The sequence below is a fragment of the Drosophila albomicans genome, chromosome 2R (assembly GCF_009650485.2).
Source record: "Drosophila albomicans strain 15112-1751.03 chromosome 2R, ASM965048v2, whole genome shotgun sequence".
Taxonomy (NCBI): domain Eukaryota; kingdom Metazoa; phylum Arthropoda; class Insecta; order Diptera; family Drosophilidae; genus Drosophila; species Drosophila albomicans.
This window is the reverse complement of record NC_047631.2, coordinates 21246043-21266011: the sequence shown is the minus strand read 5'-3', so window position 1 is coordinate 21266011 and position 19969 is coordinate 21246043. Positions and strand designations below refer to the sequence as shown.

Genomic DNA, 19969 nt, shown 5'->3' with positions numbered 1-19969 from the left:
GTTAGCAAAGGCTCACAAAGTGGGTGTCAGTTGGGCAAAGGAAAGGTTACTATGTAGGTGGCAGCAGAAGCAGAAGCAGCAGCAAAAGAAGTTGAAACAGCAGCAGCAGAAAATGCCAAAAATTACATTTTGCCACTTTTGCAGACAAAAGATGAAACCGAAAGGGAGGCAACGCCACGTATACGCAATGTCTGTGAGTCTGTGTGTGTGTGTGTGTGTGTGTGTGCGAGGCTCTTTGGGTTACGTTGTCGAAGATAATGGCTGCTTTGGGGGGCCTTATGCTGTCGCTGTCTCTGACGCTGACGCTGCTTTGCCAGGCAATCGTCGGGCTGTTGAACCTTAAGTGTGTGCGTCTGCCTTGCGCACTGTACGTGTGTGTGAGTGTGCGAGTGTGTGTGTGTGTGTGTGCTGGAGGCGTAAGCGCGCGCATTTGGCAATAGAAATTTTGTGTGTGTATGCGGGACAGTTTTGCCTTTGGCATCGCCTGATCCAACATGTGCGGCGTGCCTTGTCTTGTCTTAAGTCTTGTGTCTTGTGTCGTGTGTCGTGTCGTGCTGCCATGCCAAATGCAGAAATGATGATGAGTTTCTCATATATAGCTGCTGGCAAAAACGGCTGGCAAAATGGGCAACTGCCAAGTGGCGAGTGCCGAATGGCGATATTGGCTTTTCGCAGACATTGCGTATACGCAGCGCACTCCCACACACACACACACACACACACAGAGTAAATTGTCTGCGTGTAATGCGTTCATTTTATTATAAAATTTCATGTGATTTGTGTAAGCAAGCGTGTGATGAGCAGCGGACAACAACAACAACAACAACAACAAGAACAACAACAGTTAAAGTGTATTTGCTGCTGGGCTTACCAAAATGTTCCCATTGCTCTGTGCTCTATGTGTTTTTGTGTGTATATTAAGGCTATTCTAAAACAAAATATGTATTTGCACAGAGTGTTTGCTATGTATTTGTATTTGGTGTGTGTGTTGCCTTCACAAAAAAGAAGAGATTTAATTGACTGCCGTTAGACGGGTGAGAGTATTATTGATCGAGTGCTCCCGAGGCAATTTAATGTAGCATTAAACTTTTATTGGCAATTTCATGCGCTTTTCTGCAATCATTTTAGAGGCATACACCATGACGACGACGCTGACGACGACGATGACGATGACGATAATGAACAGAAATCGCCTGCTCCTATTCCGAGAAGTGCGCGCGCGTTTTTGTTGCTTGTGCGTGAAATACTATTGAATAAGTTTTTTAATGACTTTTACTACACACGCCACACACTCACACACAGTCACACAGCCACAGCCACTACGTCAGTCGCCGCTGCGCCGCTCTTTGCAGGTATGTAGTATATATACACACTCGTACAATTCCAACACTCTCGTATGTATATAGCGTCGGCGGAAATACTACTACGCACACAGTCACAGTCACAAGCACACTCTCACATACACGCACGCACACACACTAGCACACACGCGCCACGCACACACACACACACGACGAAGACGACGACGACGACGACTACGGCGAGGACGGAACGACACGACAAACGTCCGATGCGCTCAACTGAACTTGGCGTATTGAAATTCTGTTGACTCCACAAGCGTTTCAACTCGAGCCGAGCATTAAACACGCTCCTCGTTTTGTGTGCCCGAAGTGTGGCAGCCGAAGTTCAATTGCCGAGCATCTCTAAACTGGAGCAAACGCAGTTATACACACACTCACACACGCACACACACATCGACAGCGACAACGACTCTCCCGCTGCGTGCAAAACTTTTGTATTAAAACGGGAGCAACGGGAGCGAAAGCTTTTTTTTCGTTCAAAGTTCGACAGGCCGAACGTGCCTATAACATGCTTTGCTCTACGCTATGCTATACGTGTGTGTGTAAATATTTGTTCGTGTGTGTGTGTGTTTGTATTTAACAAGGAAAAATTGGCAGTCGGGATTTTGGGAATTGTGTTTGATGCGCCGCCACTAACGACGAAGGAACAGCAGCAGCAGCACTTGGAAGCAGTTGCTCGAAGAGCCAGAGAGCGTTGCCAGATCTCGCAATCGCAATCGCAACGGACTTGAACTTGTCAAAGGGAATGCCAGAGCACAACAACTGTCAGCGTGTGGGAGTTGCGATACTATTTTTGCCAGCCTATCTGTCGTATGAGTAATGCAAAGTGTTCCACATTCTATTATTAGCTGCGAAAATAATTGAAGGCAAAAAAAAAAAGTTGTTTCGCACTTAACTGCAGCGTAACATTGTCAGATCATAGATTACGGGGCGTATGCATAATATATGGCCCAAAAATTTATTAATAGTCGCTGGGCAAACGAAGGTTGATTAAATGCCAGCGAGTTAAATATAACTGACGCAAGCTATTAAGGGCAATAGATACAAGAGGTACTGTGCGATGGCGTTGCCAGAATACGGGAATTCCAATTCAATTGTTCGATAGTTTTATCTACAAGTTAATAATGTAAATTACCAACTACTTGTTACGTCAGCAAGTGAAACACCGTGTCAAATATAACTTATGCAAGATATTAAGGGCAATCACAAGAGACGATGGCGTTGCCAGAATTCGGGAATTCCAATTGAATTGTTCAATAGTTTTATCTAAAAGTTAATAATGTAAATTACCAACTACTTGTTACGTCAGCAAGTGAAACACCGTGTCAAATATAACTTATGCAAGATATTAAGGGCAATCACAAGAGACGATGGCGTTGCCAGAATTCGGGAATTCCAATTGAATTGTTCGATTGTTTTGTCTACAAGATAATAATGAAAATTATTTGTGAAACTACTTGTTACGTCAACAAGTAAAACGTCGAGTTAAATACACCTGACGCAGGCTATCGCAAAAGATACTTTGCGACGGCGTTGCCAGAGTTCGGGAATTCCAATTGAATTGTTCGATAGTTGTATCTACAAGTTAATAATTAAAATTACCAACTACTTGTTACGTCAGCCATTTAAACAGCGATTTAAATATTGCTGATGCAAGCTATTAAGATATACTGTGCGATGGCGTTGCCAGAATTCGGGAATTCCAATTGAATTCTTCGATAGTTTTATCTACAAGTTAATAATGTAAATTACCAACTACTTGTTATGTCAGCAAGTGAAACACCGAGTTAAATATAACTGACGCAAGCTATTAAGGACAATCACAAGAGACGATGGCGTTGCCAGAATTCGGGAATTCCAATTGAATTGTTCAATAGTTTTATCTAAAAGTTAATAATGTAAATTACCAGCTACTTGTTACGTCAGCAGGATAAGCTTCATCGCTCGCTCAATGCCGATTGTCGCTTATTGCCACTTGAGCCGGACATTGATATGCTCATAATTCGACGTGCTTCAGCCTAATCCCCTGTACTTGTAGGTAACCAAGCTGCCTATGTTAATCAGCATTATAATTAAGCACTTAGACAGGACGAGAGAGGGGAAAGGCAAGGTAACAACTTGTAGCAATTATGTTTTGGGACTTAAATAGCTTGACAGCGGCATCAACTATTCGCATTAGCCCTATGTTCTATGCTGTGCTGCGTTGACTTCCACCCACATACGAATGCCAATCTCAGTGAATAAAGAAATGATAATCATGTGTGTGTGTGTGTGTCTGAGTGTGTGTGTGTATGTGAGTGGGGTTAAGAAGGAGATACCTAGCTCAAAAATAGCCAACGTGTGGCAGGGTGGCATGACAGACACGCATTTCGAGTGATTTAGGTACAACAATAGCCATAATAATAATAACAACAAAGACAACAACAACATTGACAATGACACGACAACACAAAACGCTCAACAATTTTGTTGTTTTTTTCTCTCTTTTGGGGGCCCTAGACAAAAGCGCACCGTTTGTGCAAATGTTGTCTGCTATACGTATGTATATATTTTTTTGCTGTTATCAAGCTCTTCAAATCAACCTAATGAACACTGAAGCGGTTGAACGTAGAGAGAGCGAACGTTGAGTGTCCACTCTAAAGGGAATTATGAATAAGTTTAATAACCTGGCCCAGATGACATAAACAGATAAAACGTTGCCATTAAAAACGCATTACAATTGATAAAGGCTGTCCAACAGATAGACAGAGATAGAGAGAGAGAGCGAGATGGTGAGAGAGGGAGGTAAAAGGTATGGAAATCATGGCTGAAACGTAAACTTTGCCTGACATGAATGACACGTGATGGTGTGTGTGTGGGAGTGTGATACACCCCCTTTTGCTAGGCCACATCATTCACAAAACCCTCTCACATAGACACACACACACAAACACATAGAGACCACGCGTACTCACGAGCTGCTCACGAGCTAGTGAGCTAGTATATCGGCAGCACATTTATGTGGGTCAGTTTGGTGAATGCCGCCAACGACAAACGCGGTGACAGGCAATCAACTGTCAGTCGCTGTTGGCCATGCAAAATGGATGATGCACGGCTAAATGCTAACTCGCAATGCATTCCAGGGCACTGACAACAAAACATGACAGCCAACAAAGCCAACATTTGACAAACGCAAAGCCAAAGCCAACGCCAAAATTTAAAATTCCAAAAGCAAAGGCAAGACCTTACGTTACGTATACGCAACGTAGTACAGACGCTTGCGCGGATAAGCTGCGCAGTGCGCAAAAGCAATTCAAAAATGTTGCAGCCGCAACATTCATGGCCTGCCAAGCAAAATTTTTTATCCGGCGCCACGCCACGCTACGCCGGATGTGCGCGGCTAATAACAAACATCCGGAGAGGAAGCATTCTGTTCATTTTTTTCAGCAATTTCATATATATAGTAGATGTTTGTATGTATGTTTTGGTAGTTGTATTTTTTTTTGTCACTGGACATTTGTCAAGCGAAACAAATTGAGTTCGCAGCTCTTGGCAGTTGTCGTCGATGCTTGGCATGTAACCGAATTGAAATCAAAATTCGAAATCCCCCGGAAAGCGCTGTCATCATTGCCCATCGATGTGTGTGTGTGTGTGTGTGTTGCTGCTGCCTGATAAGGGGTAACACAAAAAAGACGAACAAAATGGCAAAAAGCAACAAAACCCATTCAGATTTGATGACAAGTTTGTGTGCCCCCACAAAATGAGTAGCAAATGGTTTTCTTCTTCCATTTTCCTTTCTATTTTTTTTATTTTTATTTTTGGCAGTGGGCAGTTGGTTGAAGGAGAAAGAGGGGGGAGGAGAAAGGAAACCACTCTTAGCTGTTGAGCTTTTGCTGGTAACCAAATAGCTAGAGGATAAAATCAACAGCCAGCGCTAGTTTAATGCGGCTTTGATGTGTTGTGCTGTGTTCTATGCCTTTGGCCCACGCTGAATTATGCATTCAATTTGCTATCGCCTCTCTGCTGGTGTTGCCTCTGCTGTAAGCTGCTTTAAGCTCGAATGTGAGCCTAGTTTGCTAAATTAGCTTTTAAGTGCTTTCATTGGCAATTAATGCCACAAGCTGACGCTTTCGCCTTGGCAGTTAATTGCGGATGGCGTGAAAAACTAAGGCCAAAAAGGCCACCTGCCCACCTGTCCGCTTCTCTTCCCCCCTCTCTCTCGCTCTCTCTTTCTGTTTGTGTCTCTTACTTTGCTTAGTCAACAATTGCATCTGAAATGGAACTGACAATGACTGCGTACAATGAACCTTGACACAAATACCAAGTTCCGATCTTCTTTTTCTTCTCTTTTGCGTGTGTGTGTGTGTGAGATGTTTTTGGCTCTTGGCACTAATTGCTGGCATGTGTGTGCGCCATTTTGAGTCGTCGTCGTTGGTGTGGCATTTTGGAAAAGGCCTTAAGAAGTGCCATCAATTAATGCAAGTGGGCAGAGTTATTCATAGGCAACGGCAAGCTGCAACATGGCAAACCACTCAATATATGCATGCAGCCAGTTATGTGGCTTTGTGGCAAAAACCACGCAACATTTTCTTGCTCAATTTGTTGGGCAAACACACACACACCCACGCATCAACACACACGTACAGAAATAAATAAATAAAATGGCAAAATAAATAAATAATCTGTAAACCAAAAGTAGCTAAAACTTTGTAAAACTCTGGCCACTCTAAACAAGCAGACCAAGCCGCAAAAGCCAAAAACATTTCGTTTTTCTCTACTACAAAAGCTTTCGAGAGCACAACACAGAGAGAGAGTGCAAAAGAGAGAGCGAGAGAGAGCAAGAGAGAGAGTCAGAAATACGCACTGAGAAAAAAGCGCAAAAGTGGGCGAGGAGTAGAGACCGCATACAACCCACACCCACACTCACACCTACACTGACACACACACACACACAGTCTCATATTGCAAATGCAAAATACGTAAAAGGTTAAAAATGTTGAAGCATACTTTGAGGCGCTGAGACGCGCGGGACGCGACAGACGAAAAACGTAACGAAAATCCACAGCAAAGCAAACAGCTTTTAACCACGCTGAAGGGGGGATGAAAATGCCAAAATACTAAGGTAGCATACCCACACACACACCCCCCCACACACACACACACACAGCTATGAGTATGAGTGTAAGAAACGGGTCTGAAGAATGAAAGCCACGACCTATCCACACAACAATCGTGTGTGGGCGTTTGGAGCAGAGCAAAACACTTGCAGCTGTGGGTTGGACGGAGGGGAGGAGGGGAGTTGGGTGGCTGCCTGTTTACTTGTGAGTGGCGTAAACCGCTTTTAGTACAGTCAAGACACACAAACACGACCCGCACACACACACACACAGCCATTGCAATGGATGCTGCAGTAGGTTGTGAGGTTAATTTTGTTTCGGCATTGCACTTCTGGGTGTGAGTGTGTGTGCGTCTGTGTGTGTGTGTGTGTGCTGGTTACTGTGTCTGTTTACCTTTGCACTCGAGTGCTCCCAATACAAACACACACACACTTACTTCACACACACTGTCAGACGCATTGCACTCTCATGCAACGTCAGTTGATGATTTTATTTTTTGGTCAAACATAAAATATGTCAAACGCAGCAGAAGCAGCAGCGTTGCCATTTAAACGTCAACGTCGTCGTTAAGCTAAGCTTGTTGTTAAGAGCATTTGCTGTTGATGGCCAAAGAGCATAAGAGCTAATTCCTTTGCAGCCATTTTATTAGACACCAGCTGAGCTGTCGAGTTGAGCTCCAGGCATTTCCGGCACAGAACTGCGACAAGCAAAAAGCAAAAAAAAAAAAAATAGAAATAACTTTCGACTGTTGTCGTTGCCATGTTGCGATGTCCATCCGCCTGTTATGCAAAAATATAAGCCAATCAATAAGCCAACTGTCGCAGGCTGCCAGCAACCAACGGCAACGGCATCTGCTGACTACTGACTGCTCTCCGGAAATTATAAACACATCTTCTCCCCAGTGCTCGACTCGAAGTTGCCCCAGCAGAAAAATGCGACATGTTGTGTGCAGTGACAGGCAAATATTTTACGTGCAGAACAAACAACAGACAGTAGAATGAGCTTTAATATACTCGTTCTCGTCCTCGTTTTTGTACCTGTAACGTGACGACAGCAGCAGCATCATTTGCAATTACAGCATTAATAAGTTGTGTGCGCCACAACAACACAATTATTTCAGCAATTTATGCAATAAATCTCTGAATACAGAAGAATATACAAAATCGATTCACAGGAAAAGCATTCAGTTGTCTTCGTATTATTTCACAAAAAAGCAACTCGTCAAAACCGCAAAAAGGCAATAAGAGAAACAAAAGAGGAATGTTACGGTTCCGGTTTGTTGTGCTCAAGAATTCGAGTTGAAAATATTTGAAATATGCAAGCATATTGTCTGTCAATGACAATGTATTCAAGGCACTTCCTGAAGCTCCTCTCAAATTAATATTCGCAAAATGAAAGCGAACGCCAACAACAACAACGACAAAAAAATAAGGAAGAAACGCATTAATTATAGATACGAAAAGCAGAGAAAATGAAATACGGGAGATCTGGCTGCAATCAGTTAAGCACATTTTAGTGATTAGTTAATTGAATATCCATTTGATTGATGGATGCGTCGATAACCAAACAGATTGCCCTCTTTATTGTGTGCGTTATCCTATCTCTCAATTTCAGGCATTTCCCTTTAACCCTTGCTATACTCAATCTTGTTTTTATTCTATTTTTTGTTTTTCCCTTTATCCTTCGTCATAATCAGCTATGTTATCCTATCACTGCGTTTTCCGATTCAATGCACCAAAATTACGCTTGTTAACGTTTTGCCCAGTTAGTCAGAGAAAACTTTTGCACTGGCAATTAAAAATCTTTTGCCGCACCTGTGATACCAATTAATACTTTTTCCCAATGCTCAATGCTCAATGCTAAAAAAAAATACAAAAGAAAATAACAGACTTAATACCCTTTTATGTCTGTTAAAATGGGTCACAAATTGGGTATACACACATGTTGAATACAGAATTCACATGTTTGTGGCTACAGAGCAACTGCAAGTCGTATATTGTCAGCCAATGCGATGCATTGTCTTCATCCCAACAAATATGTAACTCGAGGCAAAAGGAAATGGGAGAGCGAAAAGTTATTCACAGCACAGCGAACTACAGCAACTACTCATTAGCGGCATCTTTAGTCTCCGTTGTGTTGTCTCTTGATATTTAATAACCGTTTTTCAAGGATTTTTAATTATATTATTTCTATTATTATTTTTGGAGCAGTAAATAAGTTTACTGTTGCTGGGTAAGAAGAGTATTTAAATCAGCGCAAAACTAAGCTAAAAACAGAAATTGGAAGTGCTCCAAGAATGCGCAGGAAACTAAAACGCTTCACAGTTTGTTTGTCTTGGGCAACATTTGTTAACTTTTACTTGTGTTCGCTTGGTGTGTGTGTGTGTGTTTTTTCAGCAGCAGCCGCTTCAACTGAAGCAATATTCTTATCTGCATTGAGGCAAACATTGTCTCTTCCTTTCTCTCTCTCTCTCTCTCTCGTGCTCTCGTTCTCTCTATCTTTCTCTGTCTGTGTGTGTATCCAGTGAGCTGCTCGAATGCACTCCAAATGCACCAACTGTTGTTGGCAAGGCTCAAGGAACTGAAAGAAGCTGCCTCCCCAGCAACTGCTGCTGTTGCTGCTGCTGTTGCCTAAATGCCCGCCATTTATTTGTGAATGGTACTCGGGGAAAACACAGAGAAAACTTACAGTCAGATAGACAGAATGCTGCAGTCTGCTGCTGCTTCTGCTGCTCCATCTTCAAATGCGCCGTTTGAATGGCACAGACTGCACAATTTAAGCAACCAGCCAACAAGCCAGCCAGGCAGCCAAGCGGCAAGTTGATAATTGTCTGTGGGCAGAAGACTGTCGAAGTTTTGAAGCACAAAACTGCGAATGAAAATTCACGTTTTTAAAGCAGATGCTGGCTGCTCGCTGCTGTCTGATGATGTTGATGTTGATGATGGAAATATGTCAGTTTAATTGAATGCAGCACAAATTTCGTATTATTTTCATTTTCGTTTTCATTTCAATTCAATTCGCTTCATGTCACGTCACGTATACGCCTCATTGTGCAGCGCGATATGCAAATAAATCAAAATAATTTACTGCCACCGGAATAGTTACTCGTACTCTCGTAATGTGGAAAGCGATTCAATAAATTCTTCGGCTCGCGTCCAAAAATGCCACTCAAAAATTGTTTCAAACTTTGTTGGCATGGATGCTGCGGGCGCAGCAATGAAAATTGCAGCAACAACAACAGCAACAACAACACACAAAAAAGTAACAGCAACAATTCATGCCAAATGGTGTCAGTTGCAGCCACGCCCATGTTGAGCGCAAGCGAAAGGTCTGTTATTGGTTTTGTAATTCAATAGCTTCGACTGTTGGCTGTCATTCAACACTCAACACTCGGCGTGGCATGCAGCAAATGCAGCGCCTACGGCTCGGCTCGCATCCTCTGCCACATTCTCCAACGTATGCCAATAGAAATGCCTGCGCATTTCACTTGAGCTCAACTTTAACTGTTTACAAGTGGCATGCGGCAAGCGGTAAGAGGCACGAGGCAGGCAATCAGTTTGGTTCCATTAAACTTTGACATATTGCCTGGCGGCCGTGTTGCATTTCAATTAAAAATTGTTTAACAAATCAATTTACGCCGTCGGCCTCTGACGAACAGCTAACTAAACAAGCAAAGCAGCAAGTCCAGCGTGCAGCAGCGTGCAACAAGCAGCATGCCGTATGCCGCATGCCACACGCCGCACGCAACGCACTCTGCAAATGCAATTTAAAACAAACGCAGGCAAAGCTGAATGCGCCAGCAGCGTCAATTCAATTATTTAGCCCCCAGACTCCCACAGGACGATCATCCTTGGCATCGACAAAAAAAAAAGGAAAGCCGAGCAGAGCGACCAAAGAAACCAACGCGAGGCCAACTGCAGCTCAGCGATTGCCATCGACTGCGCCGCTTCGCGCAGCGCAGCGACTAAATTAATTTATTTGTTCAACTTTTTGACGTCGGCGCCCAAGTCAAAGTTTTCGTGCGGCAATAAACAAAACCAACAACAACAACAACAAGAATCTGCAGAAAATTCCATACTACAAACATGACGAAATCCTGCATACGCTAACAAACAAAAGATGACGATCATCACGAACTGTAAAACTTTAACCAATTTCATGACAAAAAGCGTGTAAACTTTAGAGTACTTGCTTGCGTATACGTAATATTATTTTCCAGCGGTAAATTTTAATCAATTTTATAACAAAAGGCGAGTAAAATGTAGAATGCTTATATGCACAATATTATTTTTTAATGTCATTACGTATACGTAATATTTTGCAACATCTTTCACTACGAAATAATATTACGTATACGCAAGCAAGCTTTGTAGATTTACTCTATTTGTGCTCTATTTTTAATTTTCTCACACTCAAGCATTTTTAAAAATTAATCTGATATTACGTATACGTAATATTTTCTTCAACATCTTTTACTAAGAAATAATATTACGTATACGCAAGAAAGCTTTGTAGATTTACTCTATGTGTACTCTATTTTTAATGCACTCGCACTAAAGCATTTTTAAAGATTAATCTGATATTACGTATACGTAATATTTTCTTCAACATCTTTCACTAAGAAATAATATTACGTATACGCAAGCAAGTTCTGTAGATTTACAGTATTTGTGCTCTATTTTTAATTTACTCGCCTTCAAGCGTTTTGAGCACATTAATCTGATTTTGTCGAGTAATTATTTTGCTTCCTTTCTTTTACAAATTCCTCTTAATACAAAGCATAATCCCTAAGATTATGTTTGCAATATTGCAAAAGGAAGTAATATCCATAAAGTAGAAGAAAAATGTTACTGATTGATTGCAGCATAAAATACCAAGACCTTGATAATATCAAAATACCTGCAACAAATTGCAACAAAGTGTATGCATTGCTGCGGTTCGGAGGTGCAGCTGCGGTTTAAATGCGTCGTCGTCGTCGTCGTCGTTGTTATCGTCGTTGACTGCATCTTGAGGGAATTGCAGAGCGCACAAGGGACGACTCTGCCTTTGACTTTGTCATAAAGTTTTGTTCCTTTTTCGCTGGATGCCTGAATGCCTCAGTCTTCAGTCTTCTGTTGCTGCCTGTGTTTCCCCCTAGCTTAAGGTCTGAGTGATTTCCGTTGCTTAGTTTGAAGTTGGCACAATTTTAGTTGAGCCAGGCAACATCAACAAAAACACCAACACCAAAAGCAACAGCAACAAAAACATCCATCAACTGTTTGGCTTCAGCTTTTGTTAATGCTGCTCAAAACTTGACAAATTCACTAGAAAAAGTGACAACAAAGCACCTGTCCTACCACATACTATAACATACTATAACATATATATATAGGGAGAGTAGAGTTTGTATGTAGCTGTGAATTAGATTTTGCTTGCTGGTGCATTAGCAAAAACCTTTGTAAAGTGCTTTAATTAAAAGTTAGCATGAGTGCTTGGCCAGCACACAGCACAAGTAGTAGTAACGTGTAGATGGACGTTGAACGTACGTTGAAACCTAGATCAGAGTGAAAAGATTGCTGTCGAGATTAACGGAAAGCACAAATGTTTGCTGCTCAGAGGTGTGAATAATTACGAAAGCTTGCAATTAAGCCAAGTGTTGGACATTAATTACATTTAAACAGCTCGTTTATTTTCTTGTTTAACTCTTGATTAAGCACACTGATTGAAGTTCAGTATCTCAGCTCCAGCTCAGCTCCAGCTCAGCTCAACTCAACTCAACTCAGGTAGCTCAATTTACGTGATGCAAGCGAAGAATTGCATTAAAATTCGTGGTATATCCAATTTGAGTTCAATAGAGGGCGCCACTTAACCGCAGACACGCCTACCGCCCCCTTAACCAACTACACACACGCACACACTCGACAAGTAATTGAGTTTCATGTCCGCCGCTTGCATTAAGTCACAAACATAACCACGCCCCTCTTTAGATGAGGGGGTGCAAAAAACGATAAAAGGTAAATCACATTTTGCAATTAAGCAATATTGAGAGAGACTCAAGTGTAGAACATAAATTAACCAGCTATGAAAGCAATTATTAGTCTCTTTCGAATTTAATTACACCAAAATATCTATTTGCTTGATTTCAACTTATTGATAAGGGGAAATGTGCTTTTAAATAAATTATAATTCACTCACAAAGCAACTGACGTTTAAATCACCTCAATCAATATAAATTGTAAAGGCTAAACAGAAGTGAGAGTAATCCTGGTTAGCTTTGCAAATATTTCCAACATTATTTGCATATATTAAAACATATCAAAGGAAATTTAAATGCTGTCTGACGCGTGGATAATTTATATTCGGAGAAAAGCCAATCAATTGGAAGAGCAAACTTGAATTAAGTACTTTTCAAAAGCCATTTCAAATCAAGTAGTAAATCGTTGTTTATAAATTTAAGATTAATTCAAGCACTCACCTTTCTACGTCCACAACAAAGCATTCTTCGCACACGCGAATTTCCAGTAGCTGCTTTCAATCGAGTAAACTTCTTCTTCCACTGCATTTATGAGTGGGGATCCTTTTGGGAAAAATGGTTTCTTCTGCTGCTACAGTTGGGTCATTTGTGGCCCTCGCTGAAGTCTCGACCAATGATGCGCCAAGTGACGTCTCCCGCTTGACATTTAACAATGTTGTAAAGTTTTATCGTCTCTTAATGTTTACAAAAGATTTTTGTTTTAGCATTTAGCGTTGTATAAAAAAAATGCAAGTTCGATTTATTCGTTGCTCGTATAGGGTGCTAAAAAATAAACAGAAAGAGAGAGAGCATATTAATGTAAATTGTCAGTGAGAGAGACTCAAGTTAAGCTCAAGCTGTCTAGATCCTGCCAAACTCATCACAAAGTATTTACTGTCACTTAATTGTCAACAGCCAAACAGCAATTTGTGTGTGTATGTGTGTGTGTGTGTAACTTAATGAAGCTTTGCCACACTGTTGGCAGCCCAACAACATTCCACAAAACACTCAACCAACAAGGACGGGCGACGACTGCTCTGACATGTGTCATATGCATTTGCCTGTGTTAACAGCGACAGCTGAACATTCAGAGAGTGAGAGAGAGAGAAATACCTCGAACTCAGTTTCCAAACCCAATACAAAATGTCAGCCCAGCGCTTGCATATTGAATAACTGTCCGATTTGCTATATATAGAAATGGCAGCGCTGATAATGCGCTATTTGCTCAGCTCTCGAATTGTGCGATATACAAATATACACCAACTTTGCTGTAATCAGTGTCTGCAGTTGGCCAACAACTTTCATTCTGACTCATCTGCTGTTGTATCGTATTACGATTGCAAAGCTAACTAATTAAAGTTGCGTGATTTTAATTATGAATGAAAAGCGCTTAATTGCACATTAATCGTGGGCGCTGCTGTCATAACTTGACGTTTAAAAGATGCTCGCCTTAAAATCCCGAGAATTTGATAATAAATTATGCAGGGGATGCAAATAAATCTTTTAAGTGTATAAAAATATGCAACAATTTATGTAAATTCTTTATTCTCTGTCGCTTTCAAAAGCTTGTTTTGTTCTAAGCACAAATCCATTCGAAATATATTTAAATGTTCTTTTATATTATTGTGTTTTGTGGTTGAGCACTTTAAATGCCACAGCCACAGCAGCTGCACAACAATGGGCAACAAACATGTTGCAAGCTAACACACAACTATTATCCAGCTAACAGCAAGGCGGGGGCGTGGACCCGCCTTCAACTGTTGCCATTGCGAATGTCAGCAGCAATGAATGTTGATATAATTTTTAATTAAAAAGCATTTGCAGTTGCCTGGCTGGCTAGAATAACAGCAGTAAGCAGAGGGCGAGAAAGTGAGAGACACAGAGTCAGACACGAGATGTGAAGCTGCTGTGAACTTGTGCAACTGTTTAGATAAATTCAAACTGAATGTTGTTACAAACCCCACCAGTACACACACATACACGTTGCTTCTCACTCGCTTTTTGAATGGAAGTTATTAGCGCTCCAAATCCCCAGACAGACAGATAAACACTCACACACATTCATATCCTTGCTGCAGAGGCTTAAAGGACAAGTTCAGATTCTGTTTTAGTTGCTGTTTCAGTTACTGTTGCTCTCGCTGCTTCTGCATATGATTTTGTCAAGAGGCTTGCAACCGCAACACCAACAACAACAGCAACAAAAAAATCACTACCAAAGAATTTTTAATTAAGTAGCTTAAAAACGGGCGAAGCACTTGGGCAGCAAAAGGAGTTGCATGTGGCAATGTGGCCGAGGAAGCATCATCAGTTGCCAAAAGCTGGCCACGTTCGTGATGATGTCGTCCTCATCGTCGCCAACAGTCATGGCAGACACGTAGCACCATACCACACCACACTACACGAACTGGGCCAATGGAGCTGCGGCTGGCACTTTGCCCACGACTCCAACTGAGATTTTGTTGCAATAAAACACTTTGGGTCCGTGGATGGGAGCAATGAATGCTCCCCTTGCCTCCTTGCCACGCAGTAGTTTGCAATGAGAAATGTTGCAATCGTGCACAGGACATTTAAATGTGCTCCTCGCATGCCATACCTAAGGCCATCACATCTATGCATATCTGAAGCTGTAACTGTGGTCCAGCTGCGCCCTGACAAGCGACTGTGTGAGCAGCTTCCGTTTGCAACAAAGCCGGCGCCATTCAATGAACTTCAGCAGTGCAACATTTTTTTTTAGTTCATAATTTCTATGCAGGCACAAACTGAACTTCGTGTGCGTGTGTGAGTTATTGCCAACAGCGTCTGCGACATGCGAATGCAAATGCAGCTACAAGATACTTTGTGTCACAGCTACGAGACAACGACAACATCGCGACAAAGTGTAGCAATCAGACAAGAAAGATGTTGCCGAGTGTTAATGGAGCAACAACAGCAATAACAAGTGAGCAGCGAACGACAGCAGCAGTGAGTCCTAAAACAATTCGGCCGACAGTCGCTTCCAAATGATGTCTACGCATGTCTAAAATTTATTTTTATGACATCATAAATTCCGCAGGCGATGATTTCGCTTTCGCACACTCCCACACTTTGTGTGTGTCTGTGTGTGTGTGTGTGAAATTGCCGAGTGAGTGAGTGCATAAATGAATGACAAATGCCACATTCCATGCACGCCAAATGGCAAATCATTTGTCATCTAAAGCACGAGCTATTTGTTTAAGATATGCGATCATAAGTAGAGGCTTTTTTTTTAAGAGTTTAGATCACCCCTTCGATTTATCGATTCTAACCCCATCGAATCATTGGCAAGCTTATCAACCATGGGGAGTTGGACACACATTAACTCGCCTAAAAACAGAGTGACAAAAACCACCACCACCCAAATGCCCAATGTTGGCACACCCTTTACACACACACACTCCGCCCCCAAAAAACACTCTCACTCAACTATGATTGCAACAACTCACAGATAGAGTCCTGCGGGAGTTTTCACCTGGCAAATGTTTGCGCGACCAGCGCAATTGCATTCCACCCATGTACAAAAGAAAATTGTTTAGCTGAAACCACATCAACTATTATAATTAGCCAAACTACGAGTAATTTTGGGCCAATTTGTCTTCATAGACACGACGCCAGTTGTCAGTCCCTTGAGGCTGGCTAGACGAACTGGCTAAACCTCTGAATTTCAACCAAATAAATACACATTTATGTCCATTTAAAAGTTTAGCAACAACAGACAAATTCTAAGCTATGCTTAAGCTATTGTAGCGACATCTTAAAAACTTTAACTTGTCATACACCAAAAACTGAACTGAAATTTTGTCGGCAAACATTCCTCTGTGAGATTCGCAAACTTTTACAATGAGCATAATATTTAAGTTGTGGTTGGATGTTTATACCCGCTACCCATAGGGTAGAAGGGTATTATAACTTTGTGCCGGCAGGAAATGTATGTAACAGGTAGAAGGAGGCATCTCCGACCCTATAAAGTATATATATTCTTGATCAGCGTCAACAGCCGAGACGATATAGCCATGTCCGTCTGTGTGTCTGTCCGTCTGTCCGTCTGTCCGTCTGTCCGTATGAAACACTGGATCTCAGAGACTATAAGAGATAGAGCTATAATTTTTTTTCGACAGCATTTGTTATGTTTGCACGCAGATCAAGTTTGTTTCAAATTTTTGCCACGCCCACTTCCGCCCCCGCAAATCAAAAAAATCGAATAACAAGCGTAATTTTAAAGCTAGAGTTCCGAATTTTGGTATATACAATAATAACTATAGTATTTATGATTTCTGAAATTTTGGTTGCGATCAGATAAAAATTGTCGAAGTTATTAAAGAAATACTTTTGTATGGGCAAAAACGCCTACTTATACTAGGGGTCTTAGTTGCTTTGGCTGACAATCTGGTATATTGTGCTGTCTATGGTATATTTTGAATACGGTACTATGTCGATATACCAAATATACCATTCGGTATATTTTTAGTATTTTTGCAGTATATTTGGTATATTTTGAGAAAATACCGCAAAATATATTTCTTTTATTCAAAATGGGTAGCGGGTATCTCACAGTCGAGTACACTCGACTGTAGCTTTCTTACTTGTTTTCTCTTCCATTGATTCGAGTTTTTTTTTTTTTTTTTTTTGGGCTTTTTGCTGTAATTTTTCAGCATTTTGTGCTGTTTTGTTGAAATGATTTTTCCGCTTTTTATTTGCCTCGACAATTTGGAGCAAAGCTCTCAACTTTTTTGCGCTATTCTGTTCTATGTTTCGTATTGGATTCGCAGGGTAGTTTGTTTCTCCCACACCAAGCGCCAAACGCAGCTATTTCAAATGAGCCAAGCTAAAAACGCCAGAAAATGAGAAATGTTTCGTTGATTGTTAATGTCGCGGTTAATGTTTTCCGTCCCTCTGCATTTTCCCCTTCTTGATTTTTTTTTTTTTTGGTGAATTCTGACCGAAATTTAAGTCTTTGATGTTTGTTTTTTGTGTAGCTTTAAATAGCAAAGCAATGTAGAGGTAGCCGGGAGATCAAAGGAGACTGCTAGAATTTTAATATGTAGCTAATTTATTAAAATTAACTATTAATGAGCAAAGCCTTTTTTGTGGAACTTTTCTCTCTGTTTACTTTAGTGTACTTTAAACTAGTTTCGCACATAAAAAGTAAAGTATCTTTTGAGTCAGCATGTAATCCTTGTGATCTGAGAGCCAATTAAGGAAATGACATGCTACACTTTGAGGACACTGAAAAAGCATTATCAAAGCTTTGCACCAGCATCCTCAGATAGCTGATAATAAGCGCAGCTGCCACAACTCTCTTTTTTGCTTATCAATCGGATAGTTTTTCTCTTTTTTATGATCTGACACTCTAATGCCTTAAAACTGTTTAGCTCTGATAGCAAACAGCACCGAAAAGTTTCAATTTTAAAACTTTGCTGTCTATTAATAATGAAATATTTAAACAAAAATATATATAACATTTTATGAACCTTTTGATTAAAGGTTATTTTCTTTTTTTTATAGCTTGCCACTGTAATACATCCAAAAATTTGACCCCTGATAGCAGATAATTCACAGAAAGTAAAGTTTAGGAACTTTCCCATATAGAAATAGTGTAATATTAAAACAGAACTAGCTTAACAAATTTCCTAATACATAATAATCAAACTTTAATGACTTAACACTTCAATAATATAGATTTGGAACTTCCCAAACTAAACAATGTTTTAAGCTTGATGAACATGATATATCTAAAAGGCCATCCAAAGACGGTCTGAGGCTGATTAGTGGGTTAACTCACCTGTCCTGTTTTGCTGGTTAACAACTGGTGCTGAAGGATTTACTGCCTGTTACATATATCTGGATGATGCTTGACGTTGCCAAAGGTTCCCCAGCGAGAAATCACAAATTTGCAGCAACGCGAATTGGAACAATTTGGGGCAAACGTCAGGGATGCCGGCAGGTGACAGCAGCTTTGATGGCAGTTGGTGCAGTTGGCGAGGCTGTTTTTTGTTTCTCTTTTGTTGTTTTTTTTTTCTTTTTTTTTTTTTTTGGTTGGGGGTTATGTTGCACTTGCTGCCACAGTTGTTGTTGTTGTTGTTGCTGTTGCTGCTGCAGTTGGCTTAGGCGTTAATGACAAATTGCTGGTTCGGTGGTCAATGGTACGACGACGCATCCTTTTATCCTTGCACTTTAGCACTGCTCGTTGGCTCGTTTCCGTTTCACATTTTGCTGCTGCTCGTTGCTGCTGCTGTTGCTGTTGCTGCTGTTGCGACTGCGGCTGCTTTTGTTGCGACTGCGACGCTGCTGCATTTTTTGCGTAACTTGTGAGCTTTTGCTTTCACACATTTCACAGTCAATTGAAACAACATTATTATTACTACAATTTATTGACTTCGGTTGGGGAGCAATCACAAATCACGACGGGGGCGAAATATAGAGCGCGATTGTACGCGATAAGCCCACAAAAATCCTTTTTTAACTTTTACCGATTCTCTGCGTATTTTTTTCTTTCTTTCGCTGCGTTTAATTGATTTTTGCGCGTGTATATGTGAATGCAAGTATGTATGTACGAGCATACATGCTGCTGCTTCTGCTACTGCTGACTGCGAGAGTATGCGTGAGTGTGTGTGTACGAATAGAAATGTAAGTGAGTGAGACTGTGTGTGTGTGTGAGTGAGTGTGAACAGGCAATGGCAACGGCAACGGAATGCGATGCGTCCGAATGGCAGTGCGGAGCTTTTGCTTATGAGCCGCGTTTTACTACGAGCGCAACGCTTTTGGCCTGAATATGCGAATTTCCTGCGCTACTCCTACGTTAACAGAGCGCAGCGCAGCACGCACATCTCTCTATGTGTGTGAGTGTATGTATGCGAGTGTATGGGTATGAATTTCAGTATAATAAAATATCCTGTTTGGGAACGAATGAGCAAATGTTCAACGCACTGCGCATGCTCATGAAATTTGGAGCAAGTTGCCGCTGCTGGCTATTTTGTGGGCGATAGCGAGCAAATGGCGATAACACTTTCCACCCACACCCCGCCCCCACATACACCACGCAAACACACACACACACTCACATACACGACAAATGCACCACCACCAAAAACACCACAGCGTTCGTTCAACGTCCCTTTTACACTACAGTTCGTTTGTTCGTTGGATTTTTTTCTTTTCACTTTGGTTTTTTTGCGTGCGGCTAACTCACTTTTAACGCTTTTTATTTTGGGCACTTGTGGTTCTCGTTGATAACTTATTTGCAACACACAATTCATACACTTTGCGATTGTTTGCAATAGATTTGCAGCAATTTTATAAACATTAACGAATTTGACGATGATGAACAGCCATTTTCTGCTGCACCCCCTAAATTTATGTTATGGTTTTGTCATCTGCAACTTAACGGTGTGTCAATCTGTTAATAACAGCGGCGATAACTATGTAGTTATCGAAATAACTTATATTAATAAGTTTGTAAATTTAAAGATGCATTATTTAGATAATTCTTGTTTAATTAGCTAAAG

General features: G+C 41.1%; 1 protein-coding gene across 8 annotated transcripts in view; it reads right to left on the bottom strand.

Annotated features, from left to right (window-relative positions):
- The window catches only part of LOC117575682 (rho GTPase-activating protein 100F), a 37731-nt gene extending 17915 nt beyond the window's left edge, over positions 1–19816 (bottom strand). For 2 of the 8 annotated variants that reach the window (XM_034259985.2, XM_052007249.1), the window contains exons 1-2: positions 18247–19613; positions 12912–13232 (exon numbers count right to left, since the gene is read on the bottom strand). In XM_034259985.2, the coding sequence (XP_034115876.1) occupies positions 12912–12998 (87 nt within the window). In that variant the 5' untranslated portion in view covers positions 12999–13232; positions 18247–19613. Of the gene's footprint in view, positions 1–12911; positions 13233–18246; positions 19615–19653 lie in introns of those variants that run through there. The other 6 variants (XM_052007245.1, XM_052007246.1, XM_052007248.1 and 3 more) reach the window with 6 other exon arrangements.
- Between the last annotated feature and the right edge of the window lie 153 nt (positions 19817–19969).